At 41.4% G+C, this 27,647-nt stretch overlaps 2 protein-coding genes across 8 annotated transcripts; both read right to left on the bottom strand.

Moving 5' to 3' along the window:
- Nucleotides 1-968: 968 nt before the first annotated feature.
- mfsd6a (major facilitator superfamily domain containing 6a) lies at nucleotides 969-14,024 on the bottom strand. 4 transcript variants are annotated; one of them, XM_010741485.3, is made up of 8 exons: nucleotides 13,724-14,024; nucleotides 11,118-12,687; nucleotides 7,951-8,048; nucleotides 5,012-5,173; nucleotides 4,728-4,826; nucleotides 4,040-4,326; nucleotides 3,704-3,707; nucleotides 2,905-3,047 (listed from the first exon to the last, which is right to left on the bottom strand). In XM_010741485.3, exons 2-8 carry the CDS (start codon nucleotides 12,683-12,685, stop codon nucleotides 3,040-3,042), a joined length of 2,226 nt encoding a protein of 741 aa, XP_010739787.2. In that variant the 5' UTR covers nucleotides 12,686-12,687; nucleotides 13,724-14,024; the 3' UTR covers nucleotides 2,905-3,039. The 4 variants fall into 4 exon arrangements, with proteins under 4 accessions (XP_010739785.2, XP_010739784.2, XP_010739787.2 ...); XM_019265112.2 differs by having other exon boundaries at nucleotides 4,055-4,326; XM_010741483.3 differs by lacking the exon at nucleotides 3,704-3,707 and having other exon boundaries at nucleotides 969-3,047; nucleotides 4,055-4,326.
- Nucleotides 14,025-14,602: 578 nt separating this feature from the next.
- Nucleotides 14,603-27,505, bottom strand: LOC109139910 (leucine-rich repeat transmembrane neuronal protein 2). Of its 4 annotated transcripts, none has more exons than XM_027291772.1 (8): nucleotides 27,411-27,445; nucleotides 27,232-27,319; nucleotides 26,661-26,793; nucleotides 23,903-24,034; nucleotides 20,967-21,034; nucleotides 19,134-19,227; nucleotides 16,929-16,965; nucleotides 14,603-16,063 (listed from the first exon to the last, which is right to left on the bottom strand). In XM_027291772.1, the coding sequence occupies exon 8, from the start codon at nucleotides 16,047-16,049 to the stop codon at nucleotides 14,982-14,984; it is 1,068 nt and encodes a 355-aa protein (XP_027147573.1). In that variant the 5' UTR covers nucleotides 16,050-16,063; nucleotides 16,929-16,965; nucleotides 19,134-19,227; nucleotides 20,967-21,034; nucleotides 23,903-24,034; nucleotides 26,661-26,793; nucleotides 27,232-27,319; nucleotides 27,411-27,445; the 3' UTR covers nucleotides 14,603-14,981. The 4 variants fall into 4 exon arrangements, with proteins under 4 accessions (XP_027147573.1, XP_027147572.1, XP_027147574.1 ...); XM_027291771.1 differs by having other exon boundaries at nucleotides 26,661-26,788; XM_027291773.1 differs by lacking the exon at nucleotides 27,232-27,319 and having other exon boundaries at nucleotides 27,411-27,505.
- Nucleotides 27,506-27,647: the final 142 nt, after the last annotated feature.

The raw sequence follows: 27,647 nt of genomic DNA, 5'->3' as shown, positions 1-27,647 counted from the left end.
ACGTACTCAGAGCGCTACTGCCATCAAGTGGCTGACTTTTTAAAAAAGCATTCTGCAGCACCTGAACTGCACTTTTGTACTAACTTTTTCCTCATGTTATGTAACTTTGTTTCAAATATGCAGCCTTTCAAGCTTTAATATTGTATTTCTACTTCATTACAGTTACTACTAACAAGAGTTGTAGTTCACATCACAAATTAAGATTTTTACATTTCTTTTAGAAAATTGTATTAACAGTGATGGAAAAAGTATTCAGAACCTTTACTTAATACCACAGTGTAAAAATACTCAAACAGTTACTTAAGACAGTTTGATAAAAATACTTAACTCAAGGTCAGCTTACTAGTTTTATGGTTGTAGCCTGAGTCATGACCTGCATCCAGGTCCTGTTTCAGGAGGAAGTAGATCACATTTAGAAGGCGAAACTCTCCTCTTCCCATAAAGCATTGTAGTTGGTATTTTAGTGATTTGGTGCCCCCAGTCTGCAAAACCACTGTGGGAAATATGGACAGTTATACACGTGTATTTGTTGTGATTATATGACTTATGATCAAAAATACACGTGTATTTGTTGTGATTATATGACTTATGATCAAAAACTAGTGCGTCACCATCTTTGCAAACAGCCAAACATCAAGCAAGTGCAACAACACAAGACATAGCAACCAGCTAATACTACGTACTACTCGCCAACGACTAAAAGTCAGTCCAGTGTGAGCCTGGTTACACTGCTCCCTTGCCAAGCTCCAGTTCTGGCACGACACCAGCCCCCATGCCGCGGGCCACTAAGACTCCTCCAATGCTCTGAGCTTACAGTCCAGGCAGCCGGGCTAACAAACTGAGCTCACATTGTCTAAAAGCAGCTACAGTTGGCAGCAACAGAGACATAATTCACCTCAAGTCAGTGCGACATCAACGTGATTTGAGATGTCACGGTTAGTGAAACAAGTACACACAGTCAATCTGGGTTATTATTTGTTAGAGGTTACTTTAATGAGAATTACCAATTAGATTATTATCCACGGATACTGTATTAAAGGGTTGATACTGACCTGTATGATTCCATCACAGACAAAGAAAAACGGGCTGGAAAACTGGATGTATTAAATTTTCTTTACACTTTTTCAAAACATCCTTTAATGAATTAATTTACTGAAAACAGAATTTCTTCATCCAATTCTGTGTCTCAGGGTTTCTCCAGTCAGAAGACACACACACACACAAAAAAAACACACCGAATACTGGGAATTGTTTGGAATGAAGACAAAGACAGTTAATATAGTGTGTCGGCTATTGGCAGCTTTCATACAAAAATATTGGAATCATTCTTCAGAGAAAGACCCTCAGAGTGCTGTGTTGGAAGATTTCAGTAGGAGTGTAAAGGGATTCTCGCTTGACATCTAATAATAAGTTAGAAGAATAATGATGATTAACAGTTTAAAGGAGGCACTTCTCATCACCGCTCTTCACTAAATTATAAAAATACGCACAAAACTGGATTTTTAGTCGAAAAAAGTGACAAAATCGAAGACAAAATGCACAAATCCTTCCTTCCTATCACGCCAACCTTAATTAAAAACGGATCAATTGCTGGATTTATTAAATACTAATACCAGCCAGAGTATTGAAGTATGACGGGAAACCAGTAGATTTCTCAGCAGATTTCTAATGGTATAAATAATTAAATTAATGCAACCAAGACATAAAATAAGTAGACTGAATATAGTTTGCATCGTTCCTCATCTCGCCCCCCAATATTTAAGTAAAGTAGGTCAACAGTACACAAAATAAGCAGGTCATCATCAGCACCTTTTAGCACACGTTAACTCTATTGAGGACACTACCTCAGAGGTCTATGTGTATTTTTGTAATTTAGCAAGTAACCACAGTCACATACACAGCCAGTAAAGTTAAGTTTTGTTTATGATTCAGCCAGTTTTTAACCCTTGCTGATAAATAAAATGTGCTTAATTTGTGGCCGTGCATGTAACAGAGTTATATTAATACTACTTCTGGTTTTTTTTTTTTTTTTTGTGCATTTACGTTCTCTACTCAACTAAACAATCATTAATCCAGCATTTTGATTGATATCAGCCCCTCTTTACCCCATATGCTATACATGCTAATCCAACATTCCCTGCTGCTGCTACTTCACATTAAAAGTAACATATGACCCCTCACCCGCCGTCAGCTGGTCCACAAGACGCCAAAATCAATATAAAAACGGTGTGTGATGCAAAACAAATGTAACATCTGTATTGCAGTGCGTGAAAAGTCACAACTGAGATTCAAAAACATGTTTTACTGGCGTGTTACTGTGGAATCCAAGTGCTGAATCAGTTCCCCGTTTTGTCAGTTTTTCATCCCTTTTTAAGTAAATTAAGTTAATAACTTATCAAGAGGCACGTTCTATTTTACATTTGAAGGATTTCCTTCACACTTCACCGGTAAAGGGCAGTAAATATAGTGCACAGTGCTCCGAGGTAAGTTGGAATCGGCCACCTCGGAGGGGAAAAAACGCCACCAAACACAGCTTCAGGTTCATCCTAACATTCAACCCAAACTCCCCTTGCGCAAAAACAATCCATTAAAACAAGCCATGAGTCTTTTAACCGTTTAAAAAATGAGTTTCTGGATATTACTGCCTTATTTCTTGATCATATTCAAACTCATTTTTACAATAGATCTACATAAATACAGTATTTTGTGTAGATACTGACTGGTTGCTATGAAGTACTGAATTTGAGACAAACTGACTTGTTAACAAGGATATTTCTGCAGTAATAAAACACACAGTGTAAATTAAATAGTTTCTAAATGAACAGTCAGTCTGTGTTTTCAGCTGTGAAGGCTGGGTTTTCTTGAGGCCCCCCTCTGTCTGAGGCTGGGTGCGTTTGGTCTTTGTTAGAGTCTGTGGCTGCTGCGTGGGCGGTGTTTGGTTGTGAGGGCGTTTCTGTAGTGGCTGGTGGATCCGTGCCGTCATCGCTCGGGTTCCTTTGTGACGTCTCCACCGCCTTGTACTCGGCCGACGCCTGCCCATTAGGTGCCTGGCAACAAGAAGAACAAACAACGATAGCTGTTGACAGGCAGCCAGACTTGGAGTCACACATTTCTAAACACTGGCACCAGGATTTGTCTTTTATCTAAATAAGACTAATTATCAACAAAGCAGACAGAAAACAAAGAGCTAGCTGAGAAACTTGCTTGACTTGCTGTGTGGATTGCTACTAGCCAACAAACATTAATAGAATGATGTTAAAACTAACATTTCAGCCTCTACTAGCTACAGGTGCTAACTGGCTGCACAAAGACAAACCCTGATTACGACTTAGATTTTAAAAACATCCAAACTTCCCTTGTTGTCTGACTTCATCGGCTGCACTACTCTTCTGTCACAATATGGCCGTCAGAGAGCGGGGTTGCCCGAGAGAGGGGGTGGGGGTTACATAAGCGGGGAGTAAATCAGGCATGCACCTCATAGGACGTCATGAAACGGGCGTGGGAGGGAGATTCGCAAACACAAAGACACATATACATGCATGTACACGCCCACATACCCCACACACACGCACACACACACACTCAGGTATAGATGAGTCACTGTTATCACCACATGCATCAGCACACGCAGAGGAAACCCTGGACAAACCCCCACGCACACACGGTAGTTTTCCATCGACCGTTGCACGCACAAACGTCTCACCTTTCTTTAGTATGTGCGCGAGTGTGTGGGCAGCCGGTTAGAGGAGGAAGTGTCAGAAAGTTCAGATTAGAGAACGTTATTGAAACATTTCCATTTTCCATTATTAAAATAATACAACAACAACAGTTGCTGCAGCCTTTCCAGTTATGATACGCATGAATATCAACTCAAAACATACAGAAATACTTGATGTTGGTTAGTATTATACAGTGGCATTAGTACTTTTACTCAAAGGGTAAGTAAAAGATTTGCATACATCTTGTTAAGTTCTACCTGTCTAACCTCTGGCACCTAAACTCATGATGTGTTGTCATGTTTTGAACTCATTAAGTTCACCTGCAGTGGATGTACCTCAGGCCCGCCGGCCTTTGCTAATATCATCATCTCCCTGATCTGGAAGATAGCAAAGGCGATGGTGACCCATGGGGCGCCAGACAGCACCCAGGCCGGCCTGGTCACGTCCTCCTGCTCCTCCTGGTGTTTGGTCTTCTTGACGGGCACAATGGGAGCTTGAAGCGACGGGGTGGGGCTACCGACATCGTTCTGGCTTCGCACCAGGTCGATGGTGGCGATGGGAACCGGGCTGGAGGGAACGGGGATGTTCTCAGCCAACATTTTGTCCTCTGAGGGAGGATGGGAGGAGAGGAAACAGGATGAACACCTAGTTTGACAGTCAAATTGCTGATTATGTATGTAGCTATGGCTGAGGTTACACAGAGAATATCAGGGTGAGCCAACTGAAGTCGAAGAGCGGTCATGACTTTGTCATCTTGGGAAAAAAGGTGAACAGAAAAGTGCCCTGTTTTGGGGTAGTCGCCAATACCTGATCCAACATTTTAGGCAGTATGGGAGGGACGCATGAAGTAGTTCTATTTGGGTACTTTATATATTCTTAACATCTTATAAATGCAATGACCTAGTTTCCCTTCAGAGTGATGTGCATCGTTCACCACAGTTTAATTAGCTCTCTGGCGATGAACAAAAGAGAAACTGTGGGTTTGGACAGAGGAAGTTTTTTTCCCACCTTTCCCCTCAGTTTCTCCAGCGAGACACTGGATGAAGGCGAAGACGAGGAGGATGACGAGGGAGGCCATGCCGATTCCTCTGAACGTCGCTGCAGCGCCTGCAAAGCAAACAGCCGTCACCAGGAGGAAAACTGGAAGTGGTGTGTGAATTACTCACATCATGAAGTATAAATATCTCTACTTAAGTCGGGAGTAGTATTAAGTTTTATTTAAAGCTTTTATATATTTATTTTTAATGTCTCTGCCCTGAAGTTGCCAAAATAAAACAAGTATCGGGTTGTACCAAAGTAGTTGACGAACACTCCTCCCACCATGGCTCCACAGCCACGACCCAAGCCGAGGTGCAGACCCTGCAGGATGCCCTGTGCCGATGTCCTCAAGGCCGGCGGGACTGCTGCACTCAGGAAGGAGATGCAGGCTGCCCAAACTGAGGCGTGGGTCACCCCTAGAGGACACACGAGAACAGACAGGGGTCATAGCTGGAGGAGGACATCCAATCAAATTATTTATCTTGCATTTAAACTACTAGCCATGATTGCTCAGCTCTGGTTGTCATATATAAATCTAAGAGGCTGTATGTGAGAAATCTGCAGCGAAATGGCCGATCTCCATCATGTCGAAAGTAAATTTTCCCTGTTGTTTATTTCTGGCTTGTTTTTCAGGTCTGGACAGACTTCACATCTTTGGGAGAACAGCTGAGAGTCTCCACATTTGTCTTTGAGTGTTCTGGCTCCAATTTCAGTGCTAAAAATCACACTTTATTTATCAGGGTTAACAGTGGTACCATTATTAACACCGCCTAGAACTTTTCTAATATTCTCTTCCGTGCATTTTCTGTATTTCAGGTCTACATGTAAAGCTCCTTTTCTGGGAGTAAAACAGTTTTCAAACTTAGATTTTAGATTAAATTAAACCCCCCCAAACTTATTTTAAAGAGTTATGCTACACTAAAGGCACTACTTTAGTGTTATTACAGTAATTCAATATAATTATTACTGTCTTACACGTTCCCAACACTCAGCAGCAATTTAAAAAAATTTATACATTCACCTCGGCTGTCGTTACAGGAACTCAAAAACAATACTGGATTGTTTATAATAACAAAAAATTGACCATTATTGTTATTAAAGTAACTCAACATGACAACAGTTAGGTTATCATAGTCAATCTAAATGAGTCAAGTTTATTTGCAGGTGATTTTAATGATATTATATTGCAGGAGCTTCGCTTTCACTGTGACTTAATTTACTATTTGATGTGTTAATTAAAGCTGCAGATATTACAGATATACAGTGTTTAAGTATGTTGGGCGATAATAAAAAAAATTCAGTCGATGCCAAGATACTTAAAGGGGACCTACTGAGCTTTTTTCTGTCATGTATATAATTTTCTGGTTCAATCTGGGGAAACTGGATCTGCCATCCAAGACACTTTCGAGTATTTACCCTAGGTTGGATCGTTTACCAGGCCTCTGTTTGCACTTGGTTCGTTAGTGCTCATTGCTGTAGTGAGGACTGTCGTCAGAGTCGTTATGGTCACTTGAGGTCTGTTGTGAATGACGGTCATTGGAGTCACATGAGGTCAAGTGTGAATTGGTGTTCGGTCTCCTGGGAAGGGATTGGACGGAGGCCACCTGTCTTCCAGTGCAGTGAGGAGTGCACAGGCAGATACATCGGTGAAACCACAACGCATGGCTCAACACGCTCATCAGTACTAGACTCTGCAGTTTTCTCACACACTCCTTTAGTGACAATGATGTCGGACAGGGAGGACAAGAAGGCTCTTGGATGAGAGGTGAAACAACATCTTAGATCTACAACCAAGTCCAGATGCCCCAGATTGAACCCTTCTCAAATAAAGATGACCTGGATGACTGAGAACCTTCACAGACATGTATATGATGTTACAGTGCCGGATGTTAAACGAGGCCAAAGTGTCAAATAATGTAAAAGTAGACTGCTCTGAATGCAACTTTGTTTTCGACTTTACATGCAGACATAAGACCGTTATGAGTTCTTTGATTGGTCGTCTGCTGCAGGCTTAGCACGGCTCGGCATGAGGGGACGGTTGTAAATGAAAGTTTAGCAGTTAACATCAATGTTAAATACCAACATGCTCAATTTTCTCCTGTACTAAGCGAATAAAGTTAGAAAAGTTGTGCAGGCCCAGCCTGAGAAACACTGCCCCTAATTCTTGTCTTATTTGTGATCTGATAGAAAGTAAATGAATCAAATGCAGTGCCTCGTCTCTCTATTTCCCAAGCTTTGCAAAGCCAGGTAGCTGATTCAGCTTTTCCACACGTTTGTTGTTGAGTAAGTTGTTGTAAGTTAATTTTCCAACTGTAAAATCTCCTGCTTGTATGTGCTTAAGTAATTGAAGTGTTTGTCTACAGTATTTACGTGCTTAATGAGTGCTAATCTGTGCTGCGTGCTGTGGTTAAACATCTCTATGCATGAAAATAAAACCTGCACGGTGAGTTGAACAGTTCAGCTTCCCGTCTGACACATAATGTGTCACATGACCACCACACCTTGTCAAAGCAGCTTATCACCACATTGTGTGCTCGAAGCAAACAACACTAAACATGTAATCTCTGGTTTGAAGCCCTTCCTGATGTTTTCTGTTATGTGGCGGTGTTATCAGTTCATGGTGGAAAAACTGAACTGAACGGCTTCACGGTCAAAACAGGCTCCGTTTCTAATTAGTTTCACTTGTTTGTGTTGAGAGGCGTCGGTTTTTCAGAGCGGACATCGCATAGAAACCATGCAGTAGTTCCTCATTTAGCTCTTCATAGTTTGCCTTTCATTTCTATCATACTATCTGTCTTCAAGTCATACATTCTGTGCTTTTATACATGATACATATACACTGGCATTAGAGGTTTTCAGGAGTTAGGGGAAATCTAGATATTATTTGATCTTGATCATAAAATAAGCTGAACTGTAGTAATAAGTCATGTCCAATATGTGTCCTTCAGCTGCTTAACTTAAATAACACGCGCCCTGTACAGGCACAAAGTTCATGTGATTATGTTCTGAGCTTCCTCCACGTGTACAAACTCATCAGAGTCTGAACTACAAATAGACTGCGATTGACCGTCAGCGTTGAAGCAGGATGTCGGAGGAAAAAGGCCGTTTTGATAAGCCTCCTGTTACACAAACACACCCAGGTTCCTGTCATGTTCCCAGAGTTCAAGCTGCCAGAGGAATGTGTGAATGTTACCTTGAAGGACCTCCATGGGCAGGACGGTCCAGGCGTTCTGCAGATAGGAGATGTACAGGTAGCGAGCTGTGTTGCAGGCCAGGCCGATGTACAGAACCCTGAGAGGGAGAACATGGAGGACTTGGGTTAATCTGCTGACAGCATAAAACAGTGAAAATAACGTCTTTTAACAATCCAAAGCCCAAAAACATTCAGTTTACTATCAAATATCACAAAACAAAACATTAAACCGTCACATCTGAGGAGATAAACCCAGAGTGTGATTGATATTCTCGCTTTTGGTGAGTTTATTTGAAAAGTATTCGCTCTGGTTTGGTGCAGAAATTTTTTTTTTTTATGAAAAGTAAAAAAAAAAAAATCCATTTAAGATAATATCCAAAAAGGAAATGCATACATTGGGAAATATTACACAAAGCTAATTAAACTAATGATTGGTGGGTCAGCTGACTTATTTCAGCTTTACAGAGTCACTATACGCTGCTCTTTTCTGTTCAGCTCATGAAACAAAGACACTTTATCTGAAGATGAGCATCACTTCATTTGGTTCTGCCCAGCCCTCCCTACCCCACAATGCTTTGCATGTCAGTTTGGATCTTATTTGATAAAGTCTTGGTGACTCTCGTACGGTTTTAAATGTTATTTGTGCATCATCGGGAGTAGAAAATTCAGATCTCAAACATTAAAAATAATCAGTCAAAATGATAAATGGAATTTGGTTGTTTTACTTTGTTTTCTTATGAAATTTGTTGATTTGGTCTGAGCTCACAGGGCAAACAAACTGAAATGAAAAACAGCAGCAGACAAACTGAGCGACACACCCTCTAAACATTCACACAGGATTACTTCAATGTTTGTTCATCCGGAGACAGTTTGCTGAGCACACACAGATAAGACAAATGATGCGTGTTTGAATGACAGCCGAGGATTCTCTCCCTGAAAACAGGAATCATTTTTAAATACAGCAGCAGCTTATGCACTAATATGTTTTTTCTTTAGAGGCCACTCTGATGACTGAGCCATCGTTCAGTCACTCAGCTCTTGTTGACTGGCCTGACAAAACAAAAACTTCTTTATGCGTCGTTAGCAGTTCCCGCTGACGTCAATAACAGCTGCTATCCGCCAGACAAAGCAGTTAGCTTGTGGATATAAGTTCAGATGATAATAATGATAACACACGTAACACAAAAGGCTGGAAACGTTGTGAAATGCTGAAAGAAAACAGCATTTCACAACAATATATATAAACTATCGTCTGTGAACACAGTTCATCGCTGCTTCCACAAATGACAGCTGAAACTCGACCACGGGAAGAGGAAACCTTCTTTCAAATGGACTGGGGCGAAGTGGAAAAGCAGGAAGTATTAAATGAAACTTTCAGGAAATGCAGGTAGTTTACCTGCAGCTGAGGTGACTTATAAACATCCTCTCATCTGTGTAAACGATAAGTCAGATGTGCCTGCTCTGTGAGTACAACAGGAAGTGTGTTTGCAGTGTCACATCCTGAGACGCTGAACGAGACGGAAAAAAAATACACCGCGTGAGATGCTGAGACAGCAGTCATGCACGTATATATGTATATCTGTCTGTGTTTTATATACATCAACAATCAAGACTGAAGCCTCAGTTTGAGCTTATTTTGATTATAACAGTGATTATAACACTCGTTATGATCGAACACGACCAGATGATAAAGGACAAAAGCTGCTTATTTATGCTAAATGAGATAAAGTCAATACCTCCGTTTGGTATCATCATTTCAATTAATTAAAACTCATTGTGTTTAAAGGATTAGTTAGGCATTTTGGGCTATACATTCTTATTCTTGCTCAGAGTTCGATGAGTGGATTGATAGCACTCTTGAAACACTGGCTCTGTGCAAAGCTAATAAAATCAGCACCTATGAAGCTCAGGAATTAACATTTCATATCCTGTTTGCTTAATTTGGACAGAAACTGAAGTGTTAAAATGAAAAAAAAAAGTGTTTTTTAATGCTGTGAAATTACAAGAAGTTGTAAAAGAACTAAAAATGAACAAAAATCTGATTTAAATTATGAACTGTGTGAGAAAGTAATAAACCCTGCAAAGTGGCTGCAGGATAAATCTGAGATAATCAGCAGGGTGGAAACAAGCAGCAGAGTTTTTATAGAACTCGCCTGTTCAAATGATATAAAGGCTATGCAGGATTTTTTATTTTATTATTAGCTTGAGACTATTTCTATCTTTTCAGGCTGCTAAAAATAAAATGTAGACTGAAGAGAGATCACAAGAAGAGATTGAAGATGCAATCCTGCCCAAGATAAATTAGTAATAATGCTGAAAGTAGCTCCTGCAGTTTCTTTTTTAAGAGCAGGCTTTGAGTTAGTGTTTGAAATTAGGTTAATGACAGCAGTGCGGCAGGTGTATTTAGTCAGCACTGAATTAATATCCTTCTAAAAACACTCCTCTCGCTTTAACTTCGCCTCCTGTTGACTCGGGAATTGTTTCAGAGTCAACAGCAGAGACGTTGTGTGTGTGTGTGTTTCCCGGAGGCCCTCGCAGCAGCTGAAATCTAACACCACGCTCTCAAATGTACCCGCTGCCTGCGAGGTCCGGACCCACAAGTCTCTCTCTGACAGAAACTAAAAGCATCAATGACGCCATTGTCTCAGACGTACGCTCTTCACCGCTGCAGACGGACGGACTGAAATGCTCGGTTTGAGGGTGTAAAAACATTGTTTACTGAGACCCGTGGATGCTTTAGGTAGTTAATTATTAGGCTGAACTGGAGGCAAATAAGGTCACCAGACAAGAGGAAGTTGACGTTTTTTTTCTTCACGTTTATGTTCCCAGGTTTTCACCGTCTGCTTTAACTTAAAACCAGGATATGAAACAACCACAAACATCTCAGTTTATACTACTTTTGTACTGAAAAACTAGAACTACTTCTCTGCATGATATACAAGTTGTTTTTGACATTATTAAAAAGGAGTTTTGCCACATTTGTGCTGGTTCTAAGATGTCAGTCTCTGTGGAAGTGCTTTATAGTATGAAAAGGCAATAAATTATCAAATGTGATTATTTGATGCTTTACTCTGTTTTATATGATGTAAACTGAATATTCTGACATTTCCAGAAACCTGTGATAATTGTTAAATGCAACCAAAAGGCTCCCGGGTGTGTTGTCTTACCTGATATGTCCGACCAGCTCGATGAACTTGTGGCTGGTGAAGTAGGCAGCAAGCTCTGAGATGTGGCTCAGGACTGAGCAGACCCCGAACAGAGTGGTGGTCCCCTTCAGGTCCTGTAAGTGCCAGTACAGGAAGGTGAAGACGAAGCCGTAGCCGAAGCCCATGAACCAGGCGACGAACAGGACGGAGCTGTAGCGCACGCTGCAGAGGAGCTTCAGCAGGTCGCCGTAGTGGAACTCCTCAACAGCAGCAGCAGCAGACTCGGGGCTGATGGGACTCTGGTCCAAGGAGTTGGACTCGGTTAACGATCTTGGGCTTTCTACCTCCGCCACCACCCCCTCTGGAAGCTCGTGGTGGTAGTTGGCACCTTTTTCAAAGTAAAACTGAGTGGCCACGATGAACGCCAGGCCCATCAGCACGCCAAACACAATGAAGGCGATCGTGTAGTTGTGGAGGCGGAAGCCGGACTGCAACTTGTCGCAGCCCTCGCCGATAACATGTGCTGCGATGTGCGTGTGGTCAATCCAGATGCCCACGGTCAGCATGGCCAGACCCCAGCCCAGTGAGCCCCACATCCTCTGCAGGCCGTAACGGTCGCGGGCTTTACCGAGATACTGCAAAGTGACGGTGTCCACGATGGTGACGGCGGGAGCACTGAAGAACTCGCCCACGATGATGACCAGCAGGATGAGCAGGAAGATGGTCTCCACCTGGTCCTTGTTGTAGATGATCTGGTACTCCTTAGCTTTGGTTGGAGCAGGGGTGGTGGTGGTGGTGGTTGTGGTGGTGGTGGTGGTGGTTGTGGTGGTGTTTGGCATAAGGGGGGTGGTGCTTGGCATGTGCTGCGTGGTGTTAGCCAGTGTGAAGGGAGGCAACGTCGTGCCATTGTCTACGCTTCGCTCGTGTCTGTGGAATCTGCTGAAATCAGAAAAACTATTTTCTAGGTCTAGAAAACTCCGGCGGATTCTGGTGTGGTTGGTGGAGTTTGTCGGCTGCGTGGTGTTACCGTGCGTCGTCGGCACAGGCGCCACCGTCGTCAGAGGAGCAGCACCTTTTTCCTCACACCTCATGTCGGCTGGATTGACAAAGCCGATGCCGCAGTTAAACACCAACCAGCACAGAACAGAAAACAGCAGGACGGCTTTCCCCTTCTTGAAGCGGTCTGCTACGACGCCCCAGAAGGGGGCGCTGCAGAACTCTATGAAGTAACGGATGCCGACGAGCAGCCCGCTGCGGCTGGCCGACAAGCCGAGCTGCTTGTAGTACACGGCCAGCAGAGGGTGCAGGGAGCCGTAGGCGGCGTAGAAAAAGAAGTAGAAGACTTTGGAGATGAGGAGGTGGCTGTTGATGCGGAGACACATCCTCTCGCAGCAGTCTATGGAGTCTTGGTTCAAGGGTGGTGGTACTTCGGGCGGTACGTCTGCGACGGGAGCTGGCGTCCCAGAGACAGCCGCCTGCTGCTGCCGCCGCTCCATCGACAGGGTGTTGAACGGCTCGGCCAACACATACTTCCTCTTCTGCTCCTCCTCGTCGTCCGTCAGGATGGCAACCTTGTCGTCAGCTGCCATATCTGGAAGATAAGGAAATGAGGGTGAGGACACCAACGTTCAGTAAGCAAATGATGCATCAGTACATTTAAAACCAAGTTAAAAAGGATACTCAGCTCTGTAGCCACTGACATTGTGGGTGTATGTTATGTGCTCTTGTGTGTAACTTTGTATTATGTGTCCTGTGTGTTTTTTGCTTTGTACTGTTTGTTATTGTGCTGTAACATTGTAATATTATTGTAATATTATTTTAACATTGTTTTATCGTTTATTATTGTTTTTATATTGTTCTTTGTTTTATATGTCTTATTTCATGTTCTGTTTTATGTACAGCACTTTGTGTCAGCTGCGGCTGTTTTTAAAGGGCTTTATAAATAAAGCTGAGTTGTGATATGTTTTAATTGTGTCTGCCCAAGGGACTACAGAGGAAAAATAGCTGTAAGCTGACTCTGGTGCAGTACATCAAATGTAATTTTTTATGTTTATGTTTATGTTTAATACTGTACATGCTCCCATTAAATTAATTAAATGCTGAATTTATGCTTCAGCTGGAACAAGCATGTGATACATCAACACAACCACCTTAAAATGACTCCAAATATAATATAATTTAACATATGTTACAGTGGACCCTCAGTGGGACCCCTTGAGGGTCTTCAAATCGCCCCCAGACCAGAGTTTGAGACCCAGTACCATGCCATGTGGACATTGAACGCATCATCACTGTTGACATCCGTGTTAGGTGAACCACTGGAGGTCCTCGGACCGCCGTTTGAACCCACCCCCCCACCGTGTGTCTGTCACAGACGGTCACATACGGAAGTACTGTGCATCCTGAACAAAAGCTGGTTTATTTCATCCGTGAATTAAACCGAATTAAACAACAATTAAAAGCTATAAAATGAGGTTCACGAGCGACCGACGGTTAAACGGGCAGGAAATCACTCAGACGTTAAATCTCTAACGGCTAAAAAAAAACAAACAAACAAAAAAAAAAAAAAACACGTTTAAACGTGAAATAAAACACCAAAATACTTAAATAATAATTTGTTTTCTTACCTGCTCAGGTCACCGCTCCCATTAAACTATGACTGCGCAGTTTCTGTTGAATTTCTCTCTCCTCCGTCGGACATTTTTCACACAAAAGCCGTCATAATTATTACTTTTTTTTTTTAAATTAACGGATGATTTAATTTAGCAGTAACGTGTTTTTGTTTTTATTTTTTAAATGTAAAGTGTTTCTCCGGCTCTGCTCTCTTTGTATGGAGAACAAACAAGCAGCTCGTCAAACCGGAGCTCCCACCTGTCCCGAAACCTAACCGTCAAGCCCGCCATTTTAGACGCTTCTTCATCCGGTACGCGCTTCCAAAATAAAAGCCTTCACTACTTCTATTAATGGAAGGAGTTTGAAGCCACCCGGGAGCTTTTGGTGCTGAGTGATGTTGTCTTGACACAGCACAGGGACTCCGCCTAAAGGTCTCCAGTGTCTCAATTAAAGGGAAAACTTCCATTAATCACAACACATAAAAAAAACATCACACTAATTTATGTGACACTAGCTGCTGTTATGAGTCCCTATGGGAACAATAGGGTTTCAAAATAAAAACAATAGACATTAAATTTGCAGCTGGGGACCACAAATAGATGTCCTTACACTGATAAGATCATATTATAGTAACTGTAATAATATGAATGATTACCATTATTATATTATTTATTAATCATATACACAAAGCTGCCTCATATTGACTACAGGAAACAACAAACCACACCCATGTGCCTCTTCAAAAACATGAAATCAAATACCATAAATGCTTTCCACAACAATGCACCTACCCACCTGCAGGGGACACTGTAGACTTCTCTTTTACATAAAAAACAGTGTTTTTCTTAATTAAAAAATATGATAATGTAGGTAGAAACTGGCCTTAAATGAGACAATAAAATGTCACAACATCCCATTTAATGTTTTCCAATGCTGGAGTCACATCAGGAACATTAACAACATACAATCACATCTGTAATTGCACCGATTTTTATTGATACACCAGTAAAACTCCTTCAATATGTTGTTTTTATTGTGAAACAGATGTTTTAGAATAATTCTCTGTACAGTGTCGGTTTAAAAAGAAGCTTTTTCTTGGTGTGAAGCAGATGGGAAATCCGACAAAATGAACCGCAGAGTCTGGAATCTCTTTCCAGACGTGCAGATGTTCCTGTGGGATTTAAGCAGCAAGCGTGTAGCAGCAAAGCCTGGAAATACTGCCTGAAAATCAAAAAAATCAAAATTGTGACAGAGAAGAAACAAAGATGTCTTTCAATAGTCCGACTCATCTGAAAGCTCTCCCTGCTGCGTCCAGTGCTTCCCCTTCTTCTTCTTCTTCCTCTTCCTCTCGCCCATCAGCATGGCAGCCAGCACTGTTATCACCACGGTGACAGTAATGATGAGCACGGTGACCGTCTCGGCGAGGCACAGCTCCGTGTCCACGTCCATCAGCCGGTAGTCCTTGAGGACTGGTGGCTCCATGCAGGTGAGGTTGTCATAGTCGTCCAGGAAGAGCCTGTGGACACTCCTCAGTTTCCGGAAAACTCTCTGCAGGTCGCAGTCGCAGTTCCAGGGGTTCCCCTCCAGCAGGATGTGGGTGCTGTAGGTGTGGATGTTGAGGAACGTCTTGAAGTAGATGGTGGACAGATAGTTGTTGGCCAGGTTGAGTAACGTCATGCTGGTGAGTGGCGTAAAGACGCCCATCTCTGTGTCGTTGACCTTGTTCCTGGCCAGGTTGAGGACCTCCAGGGAGCGCAGCATGGAAAAGATCCCGCTCTTCAGGGAGATCAGCTGGTTGTTCTCCAGGTGGAGCTGCCGTAAGGTGCTCATGGAGGAGAATGACCTCACCTGGATGGTGTGGATGCTGTTGCTGGTCAAGTTTAACCTCTGGAGGCTGTCCAGGTGCAGGAAGGTCTGACTGTCCAGGCTTGTCAGGCAGTTGTGGGTGAGCTGCAGCTCCCGCAGGAAGGTTAGGCCGATGGAGAAACCTCTAGTCAGGGTGGAGATACGGTTCCAGCTCAGGTCCAGTTTCTGCAAGAACTCTAGCTGAGAGAAGCCACCGTCCTCTATTACGCTGATGTTGTTGTTCTGCAGCAGCAGGATGCGGAGCTTGCGGTTCTTGCTGAAGGAGCGTTCAGGGATGACAGAGATGTTGTTGTCGGACAGGTCGAGGAGCTCGGTGGTGGCCGGGACTCTGCTGGGCAGCTGGGTGAAGAATGCCCGAGAGCAGATGGTGAACTTCAGATCTCCTCGACAGTCACAGCCCAGCTCGCACTTGCTGCTGTCAGACCTGATGGACGCCTCCGTCATCACCAGGAGAAGGAACAGGAACTCCTTCATGGCCCCACAGCTCTCTGAAAACAACAGAGGAGGAGTCCCTAACCAAACATGTCAACAAACACAGTCCAGCTGACGGACTTCTAGATACCTTCACCTCACAACACACACATCAGCTTTGATCCTTTACTGCAAGATCATTGCCTTTAATATCAACAGACGCCGCAGGCTCCACCATATTGAACCGCCAGTAGATACCAGACAAAATGAACGCTGGCTACAGAGAGGGTGAAACTAGAAGGTTGCAATCAAGGCTGCTAGACGCTACTAAAATTGCTGTTTGATGGGAAGACAACACACTCTCTATATACTGTACATTAGTATTATATCATCTATTAAAATGTGTGCTTTATATGGCCTCTCAAGGGTGTTTTACAAGTTTATACTGTTAAAAGCCAGACAAAAAATAGGATAAAACATGCAAAACTAATTCAGTCATAAAAGTCAGCTACTGAAGATAATAAAATGTTTTCTATGCCACTAAAAATTGATTTTGTAAAGTTACAAGAACATTCAACAGTCGGCAACTTATGTTTTTTTTTTTTTTAAATACAAAGAGGCTGCAGCATCACAGGTTCTTCACCAGGGAGGAGGTTTTAAAAACTCCTTTTTACTTCTGGTGAGGTCCAAACCAGTTTTGTGTTTTAAACTATTAATAAACCCAACAAAATAAAAGCTTTTAATATACTTCTTTCCATTATCTTATTTCTTCTTTCTCTGGCTAAGAAGAAAGTTCTTAATACTACTGATCCCATTTCATTAACAATACCTCTGATGATACACCTCTACATCAAACATCTGCCATTTCCTGACTTCATTTCCAACAAATAAAAACTCTAAAAAGCCTCCTCTGATGTTGTAATGTTTTAGTTTTTGTCTTACCAGCAGCTGCTCCAGTGTTCCCGTTTGTTTTACCTCGCTGGCAGTCGTCAACATGCAGCCGGTAGCAGGTGGAAAGTGGACATGATGTAGGCGAGGGAGGGCGGGTTGTCACGGCCCCGGAGTAGCCGACGAGCGACACCACAAAGACAGAGAGATGGAAAGAGACACAGAGAGGAGGGGAGAGCTCGTCAATTATTCACCATGCAGCGCTGTGGTTGTGGGAGGGGGTTATCAGGGCTGATGAAGGGAGCTTTAAGAGATTGAAGCCAAACTGGGCCACAGCTGAGAATAAGAAGGTCTGGACAGATTTGATTGATTGCATGTGGATGGGTGTTTATCTGCTGGTTGTTCCTGGGTTTATTTGTATTTTTTTATGCTGCATCAAACAAAGAGTGTGATATTCTTTTGGTCTGGATGAGCCGTGAGAAAAAAATCCTTTGTGTTTCGAAAATAAATAGATGAAAGCTATGAAGTGGAGCAGCCATGTGGAACACACTTTCTGAACTCTGTTTACAACAACTAATAATATACACATGAAATATTAATATGTTTGACATTCATTATGTAAATATTTCATTAGAAGCAGCTGTGAGCAACTTTTTTTTTAAAGTGATCTGTCATGACTTTGTGTTTAACATTAGTTTTGGAAACACATAAAATCATATATAACATGTATGTATATGTATAATGTATATTTATATGAGTTATTATATGGTTTTCTCTCCTGATTTACCATTACTGACTACACTAACTTTCTGGTTTAATGTATTCGTTGGGTATTGGATCAGGATTATAGTGGCCAAAAGAGTTCATGGTTACATTATGATATCTACTGAAATTTCCAAGTCAACTTTTATTGTTTTTTTTTGTCTCTGTGATTTTTGGCAAACGAATTACACTGAAAATGTGAGTGTATTGAGGCAGAAAGAAAGTCTGTAACCATAAATGTACAAAAAAAAAACTTAATTTACCCATATTGAGGAAATTACTTGTCATAGGTTGGTAAGAAATTACTCATAAATAAGAAATATATAGAAGAAAGTCATGAAGTCATGCTGGTGTTAAAGAGTCTGACAGCTGTTAGAATGAAGGACCTGTGGTAGCGCTCCTTCTTACATGGTGCTCGGCCATTTCACTGTGTGTGTGTCCATGCCCAGTGTCATTTGATTTCTTTATGTTTGGACACATTTTGCCATTTTTGTCATCTTTGATCAAAAGAAGGAGGAGGAATGTGTTGAAGCTTAAAATGTAAATTACATTTCGAAGTGTCAGTTCCTCGACATCATGACAAGCCACCAAAATACAGAGCTCAGAGGTCAGGACCTGCTCTTTTAGCTTGTGATTATGTCAGATTAACGACCACAACGCATCAGTTAAGAAATCTAAAGGTACAAAGGGATAAAAGACTATGAATAAGAGAAGAGAAAGCTGTGACTCTTCACCAGCAGATATCAGAAGCTGCAACCCAGATGTGACATTGTTTATTCTCATCTGTAGGATGAAGCGGGGGTGTATTGGATAGATGATGAGCGGACCTGTTGGTCACAGAGAGAAAGATTACACTAATACTGTCTAAATCCCCGGCCCAGATGAAACCACTCTCTGCCGCTGCTGCAGCCATCGTCCATCCACCTCCATTAAGTGAGGAATCAGAGCTCATAGCCCAGCTTGTATTCTGCTCGGCTTTTAGCGAGTCCAACGTGTCGGTCATTAGTCTTCGATCATCAAGGAGGATTGAGGGACTGAGATCAAGACTTGTCTGCTCATGTCTTCAAATGTATCAAGATATATTTACTCAAGTAAAAGTATAAATACCAGAATGTAAAAGTCTTGCGTTCAAAATGTTATGTAAGTACGGCAGTATGATCAACAAACTGTACTTAAAGTATTAGAAGTACTTAATGCAAAATGGTGTGCATTATTCTAATGTTGGAAATACTCAAGTACATGTACCTCAATTCTCTATTTAAGTGTAATATTTGAGTGGATGTACGTACTGGTCAAAGCTAATACTAATGAGGCGACTGTAAAATGAGATTTCTGAGCTTATGTTTTTATGTTTTAATCTCATATATGGTGAATTTGAAATGCTTTAAACAGGGATTAAGTGTAAAGGTGCAAGATCCTACATATACATATACAATGAATGTTGTATTGCCCGTCTGTCTTGTTTATTGCTCATTCATGTGGTGTTTCTGAGATCACCTGTCACTTCTTCTTCTGTTGGTTTTTGATGTTGTGTTGGATGCCTTGGATCACTGCTTCATGCTCAGTCACCCTCCTCCTTCTTATTCATCCTCTATAACACATATTAATACAGCAAATGAGCCATTTGTTTAAATTTGGGGTATTTCTGAGCACTTTTGTTCAACAGTTTTTGCAGACGAGGTCTCGAGGACTCTTCACTTGTTCCCTCCAGACAGTGTCAGTGATGGTACAATAGTGTTTCCTCTCACAGATATTGGATGTCTGCAGGGATACAGTTTCACTGCAGCCTTTGACTCGACCTGGATAATTGTGCTGCACAATAATGAGCAACTGGAAACTTTAGTTACCTCCCGTCTGCATCCTTAATTTGATTATAAGAAATTAAGGGTGCAGGGTTCTGGGACTACTCTTCCATTTCTGTTTCTCTGCTGCTACCACATTTCTAATACTGTACTGTTAAAACTATTACTACAGTACTTTTTCTGCTCATATAGTTGTAAAACTGCTATTACTACTTCTACTATTATTACTGAAACTGTTGATACCACAACTACTCTTATTACTACTTCTCTGTTTCCACTGCTACGACCTGTACTTCCTCTGGTACTACATTTACTAGCACACATAATACAAGTACAGTACTATTGCTACTGATATAGTACCACATTTCTATCACTACCACCTGTGCCGGTACTACTGCTACAATTACTATTACTCCGACTACTACTGGTACTACTCTTCTATTTCTACCTACAACTACCTGTATTGCCTCTGCAATTACTGCGACTCTTACTGTCTGACTCTGGCTGTACTGTTATTACTATTACTACAGTACCTTCACTACTCCTACTGCTAATTGTACAACAGCTATAACTACTTCAACTACTAAAGCTACAAGTACTGCTATTGATATAGTACTACATTTCAACTCACCCTACAACCAACGTCCTCTATAATTTGTAGTTCTAATACAACTTCAGTACTCCTGCTAGTGATATAGTACCACATTACCCATTACATATACATGTGCACAGTGTGTACATGTATATATAGATAGTATGTTTATGTCACCCTGCAGACTATTAGAGAGCATGAGGATTATATTGAGAGCAGAAAACACTGACAGAGAAGCACACGAAAGCTGCTTCAGTCTTGATGAAGATGTTAATCCCCGTGGACGAGGATTACCTGCATGTTCTGCTGCTGGAACATTAAAGTCCAACTCAATCTTCATCTAGCTCACTTTCACTGTCTCCACACATGAAATAAAACATTAATCTTCAAGATGACACAGCAGTTGCAGTATTTTATAATATTTGTAGTAGGGGATAAAACGCTGAAATATTCCTGTAATGGCAGTTTAGCAGTTTAAATAGTTCCACTTTAACTCTAAAGTTTGAGCTGCAATTAAAAGCTTACCACATGCAGTATATAAATACAAAAATATATCAACTATTTATAAATAAAACACCATCCAAGAAAGCAAATTTATTTCCATTTTTTTAGCTGCTTTCTTGAAAGGATTGATGCCATTGGTGATATCTGTACACTAAACATGAAGCTGCAGCCAACAGGTGATTAGCTTAGCTTAGCACAAAGACTGGAAACAGAGGTAAACAGTTAGCCTGGCTGCAAGCAGGTTATAGCTTGTTAGTTTAAACCTCACAAAAACTGAAGTTATTTATAAGTTATGAGTTATATTTCCAGCAAAGTAATTAATCACCTAATTCTTTAGTTTTAATCTGTGTCATGTGAAATCTGATCTGAACAGCCAGTCCAGCTCTGATCCATCAAAGATCAATACATGCCACATACATCAGTTTGTCTCACCTGAGGCTGTGAGCGTCAGTCTGACCTGTGTGCAGTATTCAAGGCAGCCAGCAGGGGGCGTCACAGGTCTGTTTGAAATGAAAAGAGGCTCTTCAGCAAGGTGAAGGATGGTGACCTCTCTCTTCACAGTAAGAGTAGTCATCACAGAAACAGTAGTTATTATTGTCTCTTATACGTTGATATTGCTCTGTGAAGCTGTGTAAACTCTTATTTTGCAACGTGCTGTACAAACTTATGTTTCATATCAGTATAAAAGTCCTGCATTCAAAAATCTTACTTAAAGGACCAGTGGTAGTGGCATCCAGTGATGTAGCTATAGTCTCACCCTGTCATAAGATGGCCATAAAACTCACAAAAACATGAAAGAGTGTTTACTTTGTCTGTTCTGGCCCTCCTAATACTAGAACCTGATGACAGCTGTCAATCATCCTGCTCTGTCACTCACACCTCTGACCTATAAAGTAAATTCAAATGTATTTACAGAACCACTTTTGACAAACGCAGGGTTGACATCAACAAATACCTCCTTTAAAAACACAAACAGCGTGTGTGTGTGTGTGAGGGATGAAGGTGTTAATGAATGCAGCATGGCGGCTCGTTCACACCGCTCCTCAGATCCAACATGGCAGCTCTGGCTCTGTACCAGGAAGAGTCAATGAAACAAGGAGCGGGTCGCCTGCAACAGATTGTCCCCGCCGCTGTCCGGTCCTCGGATCTGACAGACGGTCACTGGACGACCGGGATTGTGTGAACACTGATGAGTCCTACACGTGATATTTAATCACTCCTGCTATCAACAGCCAGAATGTGTGAACTCATCGTATATGTCCTCTTTAAATCCATTTATATTCTGTGTATATGTGCACATTTCTATTATTATTTCTATTATTTACAGTATGTTCATGTTTATCTTTATAGATTTACTGCACATTTGCCATAAAGAATATAAATACGAAGAGCAGTTATTCTGAAATATTGTTATGAAAATGACTTCTATTACAACTACATTAACTAGTATTAATGAAACAACTAGTACCATTATTAGTAAATCTGCTTCTACCACTGCTGCAAAGAACTATAGCAAGTATTACTGTACTGTAACCAACTGTATGAATACTGCTACCAGTACTACCACTGCACAGTTCCAACTATTAATACCGCAATGAACAAAAACTACTGAAACTGCTTCACAAGAACAGCTACAAACTTCTGTCAGTACTTCTAGTACAATTAATATATTAACTACTATTAATAAAACTCCAGCTACTACTTCTACTACTGTAACTACTGTACTACCAGTGCTACAGCTACTAGTACTACTACTACTGTTCTGTGGCCTTTCACACTTTGATGGATGTAAAACATGCCATCTGTACTTCCTGTTTGAACCCTGACCTTTGTGTGTGTGAACTTTTGCACCGACTGCAATTGAAATGTTTTTATTTGACCACAAAAGGAGGTTTATTTAAGGTAAGTCCTTATGTTTTGTATTTTTTCAGCAGCTCTTGGCTGAACCTGTTACCTGTTGGGTCTGTACGTGCTGTCAGGTAAACGGGGGAGGACCTGCGAGCTGTTTGTTTAGACATAAATGAAAACATTAAGTGGATTATCATGGCATAATAGACGCTTTTCAGACTGTGTTGGTTGGAATTTCCTCCCGCTCTCTGACGGGTTTGTGTGTTTTTATGTTTTTAAAGATGTTAAGACGTCTCCGCTTCGTGACAGACTTCAGACTCAGACAGTGATCTCACAATAATATTCTCACGCTACTGGAAGGCTGGTACTGACAAAAGTTTGTGTACTTCCAGTACAAAACCTCTGTTACAAACTGGTTTCAGAGTTCCTCTGGTTACATTAATCAACGTGATAAAGACTCCTGACTGAGTGTGAAGCAATTCCTTTGAATAACCATCATCACGGCTGTCGTCACCATCATCATCATCAGCTGTGAGAGTGAGTGCTGTCACTCTGAGTGGCACCATCACAATCAACAACATCAGTTTATCTTGTTTTTTAATTAATGTTGAACTTCACACTCAAAAGCGTGTTTCATAGAAGAAGTACTGTAGTTGTACTACATCTAATACTACAGACGCACTGCTACTGAAACTACTCATACTAGTAATGCTACTATGTCTGCAAAATACAACAACTAGGAGTTAGGAAAGCTACTACTAGTACTGCTGCAACTTAAACTGCTACTGTATGAATACTGCACTACTTCTAGTACAATTACTAGTACAGACACTAATAAAGCTTCTACTGCTAATACTGTACTACAGTACTACTGAAAAGGCTAGTAGTATTACTGCAACTGTAACTTCAACAACTCCTGTAACCCACTGTACAAATACTACTACAGTGCTACCAGTACTACAGCTACCAGTTTCCAGATGAAGCCACAGTCGATAAAGAGAACACCTCCAGGGAAACTGGGAAAACACACACACGCACGCACACACACACACACACACACACACACACACACACACACACACACACACACACACACACACACACACACCTAGTCTCCAGTGGTCTCTGGTTGTCAGTGCGGATCCATCAGACCAACAGGAGGGTTTGGAGATTTGGAGGCCGTGACCTCCAAACCAACACTTCATCTTTTCTTCATCCTCCTCCTCTTCTTTCTCCCATATTTCTGCTCCTTTCTCCTCCTCTCCTGTCATTTTCACACCTTTACTCCTCCTTCTTTTTATCCCCCGTTCTCCCCTTTCTTTCACCTCTTACTCTTTCCTTCATTTTTGCACTTTTCTTGTAACATTCTTGCTTCCTAATTTCACCATTTTCTTCACAATAACTCATGTCTTCTCCTCCCTTTCTCCCTTCTTTTTTCGGTCACCTCCTCCTCCTTTATCGTCATCTTTTCCTGACATTTTCTCTCCCTTTTCTTCACAATCATCCTCATCCTTCCTCACCTCTTTTCACCTCCTCCCCTGCCTCGTCTTTGATGTTTCTCCTTGTCCACTCCTCCATCTCCTTGAACCCTCCCTTGGTTGTTTTGTCAGTATCTAGGTCGAGGTTGTGTTTCTACTCTCTGGTCTGGATGACTGGCGGGTACACACACACACACACCACACGCACACGCACAGTGTGAGTATTTTTGGCAGCTCAGTGTGTGATCGCCCCTTGAGATGTCAGAGCTTTTAGGTCAGGCAGATCTGTGAGCTTCGGCAGCATCCTGGAAAAACTGAAAAAAAAAAAAACAGCAGCAGGGCTCCAAAAATACTCTGAATTATTTAACATCATCATATCAAAGTCGACACAACAAACAACAGAAACTAAAGAATTCTGTCCAACAAACACAAACTGCATTAAAGGATTATGTTTTATCAGTGTGTTCACCTGTTGGTGGTTAGAGACTCAGTCCTGGTTGGCTGGCAGGTGTAAAAAAAAGTAAAATAAAGGTAAAATTGTCCATACATTCATGAACTGACTCTCACACTCCACCCCAGACCCTAAACGTTACATTAACACACACATTTTTTCATCTTTTGGGTACTACCACTACTTTGCACGTTATCTGTCAAATACTTTGTATATTCCTAAAACATATTGTACATATTATATTTTTTAGACGTTTTTAATACTTGATATTTTCTGCTTAATGTTTTTTATGCACCAAAAACACCAAGACAAATGAATAAACCTGATTCTGATTGTGAATTAGAGTCATAAATATGCAGGATAAAGATGTCACTGATGGCTTTTTATCTGTTGCATAGTGTATCGTTTTATTTTTGATAATGTCTTGATCTGGTTATTCCATGGTGATTTAAAATTTGAAACAGATTTTACACAGAAAATCACAGAATTTTAACCAGAAGATAAATTTGAACTGATTTTAACCGGGATTTGTTTGATCCTAAGACAAATGTACAAGTTCAAGTGAAGCCAGATTTTTATAAATCCACTGAATCTTTTGTAAATATTAAAACTAAAATTCACAGATATAAACTTTCTTGTTCATTCAGAAGGACACAGTTGTGTGTTTTAGCTTCGGGCATCACAAACAAATGTGCTGATACAACCTGTTTTGGCATATTGACATGGAGGTCATGGTATAACGGCAGCCAAGCCAACCAACAAACACACACACACACACACACACACACACACACACAATGTGTATGTGTGTGTTTGAAGCAAGGGTTAAAGGTCAAACCGTGCTCAGTGAAGCTTCACATGGAGAGAAAACAGAGAAACACTTTCCTGTCAAACAACATCACGACAGAAAGTCTGCAGACATCAGCCATTGATTGAGTCACATCAGGGACGTACAGCCCCTGTGCTGCTGGTCGATACCAGGCTATGATTTGGCAAAAACCTGAATTATAATCTCAACTTTACAACTAAACCCTTACGAGAGTGAGCAAGTATCCTCCAGTGACTTAGAAATTGATAATTAAGAGTGATATTTCTGGTGAAGAGCTGTCCATCAAACGTCTGATCCACACAGAAACTGCTGTGGTCTGACCTGAGCTTCACGCTGAGGTCGAAGCCTGCAGGCTGAACACCGACACTCTGTAAAGGTCAGGAGCAGCATCCTGCAGACACACACACACACACACACACACACCCACACACACATCCGCTGGAGGTTGTGTGACCTTTTAACTCTCTACACGTTGACGCCGACCACCTGCAATCACGAACCAGAATTTTTTAGGAGCCATTGAGGCTGTACCTGCACCAACTTTGTCTCTGACGTGATGGATGTGATACAGTTTGAAGTCTTTAGAAAGCACATTGCAGCTGTGAAGGGGATTAAAATTCATATTTATCAAACATTAAAGGGACCAGGACAAGTAAAAAAAAAAAATCTGCATGGCATCTTCATTTATTTTGTCAGAACTGGCTGATTTTTAACTACAAAATAAGTTTTGATAGGCATTTAAAACCCATCAACCGGCTGCTGACCTCTCTGCTTCCCTGCTGGGAAAAGACCTTTTCTTCGTAAACAAAATGACTCGCCTTGTAGTGAGTGACCTGCCGGGAGGAATCAGCTGGAACTTCGCTGCTTGATTTGTCACGTATTAGTCTTTTTGTTTTAATATTTGTTAAGTTGAGTTTAAATAATTTGGGTTCATGTAAAAATCTCAGACATAGACTGGGAGCTTTTTATTTTTAAGTCATAAAATGTGTATAAAATAACGTAGCTCTAAGCAGGTAAGTGTTTCTTAATATAGTTTTCATCAGTGGAGGCTGTGCATGAAACAAAGACTTAATATATAATATATAGTTTTATTAACTGTTTACCTACTGCTTTTAATGCTTAAAGTGTGTGTGTGTTTGAGCAGTCTGCAGGGAGTCAAAGCTCAGATCTGGGTTACAGTGATGGGAGGTGGAGGTGGTGTGTGTGTGTGTGTGTGTGTGTGTTTCCTCCCTAAAAGCCTCCCTGCCTGTTAACACTAGCCATTAGCTCTCTGTTTAAACCTTTATGACAGCTTACACTGCACTGGGCTCGGCCGTCTGGACGTTTCTGTGTCACTCAGTGGTGATATAATAAATGCATTAACTGATTTTTACTGTAATTCTCAGATAAATCTCAAATCTTCTAACCAATTATTTGTGTTTTATTGTCTGGAGAACAGTTTGTGTAAAGTAGCACCACATCTAAGTTCATGTTTATTATTTATAGTTGCCTTTTCCTGTCGCTGAAGGAGTGTGTTTTACCTTTATGCAGGAAGCAGAGCAGAGGAAGTGCAGGAGTATCTGTTTGTTGAGGTGGAGGTAATGGACCTTGACAGCACACCGGCAGAGACGGGGTGTGTGCACAGAGAGAGAGAGATCAGTGTTTCCTGCTGCTCTGTGCATGGACAAATAAGAAACGAAGAGAAACAGAAGAAAATTGATCTGTGAGAAATCAAACAGAGCTTCAGTGAGTCCAGGCTGAGGGGAGAACTGCAGCAAAACACTGAAGATTCAAATTTATGGCTTAAAATATTCATTTTTAACTTTAAAACCAAAGAAAAAAGTCTAATTTTGAATTTAAAAAATCAGATTCAAGCTCAAAACCCCAAAACAAACATCCGTTTGTGTGGTCTGAAAGCAGGTCAGGAGCTCTGCGCTCACTCACAGTGTCCATATTTTCCATGAGGGATAAGACCTGAGTGGTTGGAGATGGTCATTAAATATTTCATATCTTTTCCACACAGCAGGAGCAAGGACGTTGACAGTCAATGCAGGTAAAAGCTGACAAACGTGTGACCACCACGATCAAAGACATGAAATGACCTGTGTTTACCTGACAGGTGACCTCCTGTGATCGTGTTTGTCTCCACATGACCGCCAACTTTAACCAAGTAGTTTTAGTTACTCACACTTAACCAGACCTTAATCACAGAGGTGGCAGATCAGTCATATGAAGCACTTTTGGGAAGAAGATCATCCTGCTGATACTAATCTTAAGAACTTTGAGTTTACCTGTTAAGACATAGTACATTTCATAAAGGAGCAGGAGTACACGTCGACTGGTGCGACCTCAATCACTTTCTCAAAGGAGATGGTAACTTGAGAAGGAAGACACCTCAAACCACACCGGTGAGCATCCAGGGATTGGATACTGAGATGGTGGGCGCAACAAAGACGTCCTTTACAAAAAGGGTCAGACGTACATCACTGGGTACGGCCCAAGGGAGACCTGAAGAAGACGGCGGCATA

This window comes from Larimichthys crocea, chromosome XIX (genome assembly GCF_000972845.2).
Source record: "Larimichthys crocea isolate SSNF chromosome XIX, L_crocea_2.0, whole genome shotgun sequence".
NCBI classification, from domain to species: Eukaryota; Metazoa; Chordata; class Actinopteri; family Sciaenidae; genus Larimichthys; species Larimichthys crocea.
The sequence above is the reverse complement of the archived record's forward strand: the minus strand, read 5'-3'. Positions and strand labels throughout refer to the sequence as shown.

Bases quoted from the DNA above. Each gene is read 5' to 3' on its own strand.
- mfsd6a (XM_010741482.3), bottom strand. From the start codon at position 12,685: ATGGCAGCTGACGACAAGGTTGCCATCCTGACGGACGACGAGGAGGAG. The intron at 8,049-11,117 runs GTAAGACAACAC...TCTCCCTCTCAG, and splicing joins GAGCTGGTCGGACATATCAG to GGTTCTGTACATCGGCCTGG. The intron at 4,327-4,727 runs GTGGGAAAAAAA...ATCCTCCCTCAG, and splicing joins TGGAGAAACTGAGGGGAAAG to AGGACAAAATGTTGGCTGAG.
- LOC109139910 (XM_027291773.1), bottom strand. From the start codon at position 16,049: ATGAAGGAGTTCCTGTTCCTTCTCCTGGTGATGACGGAGGCGTCCATC.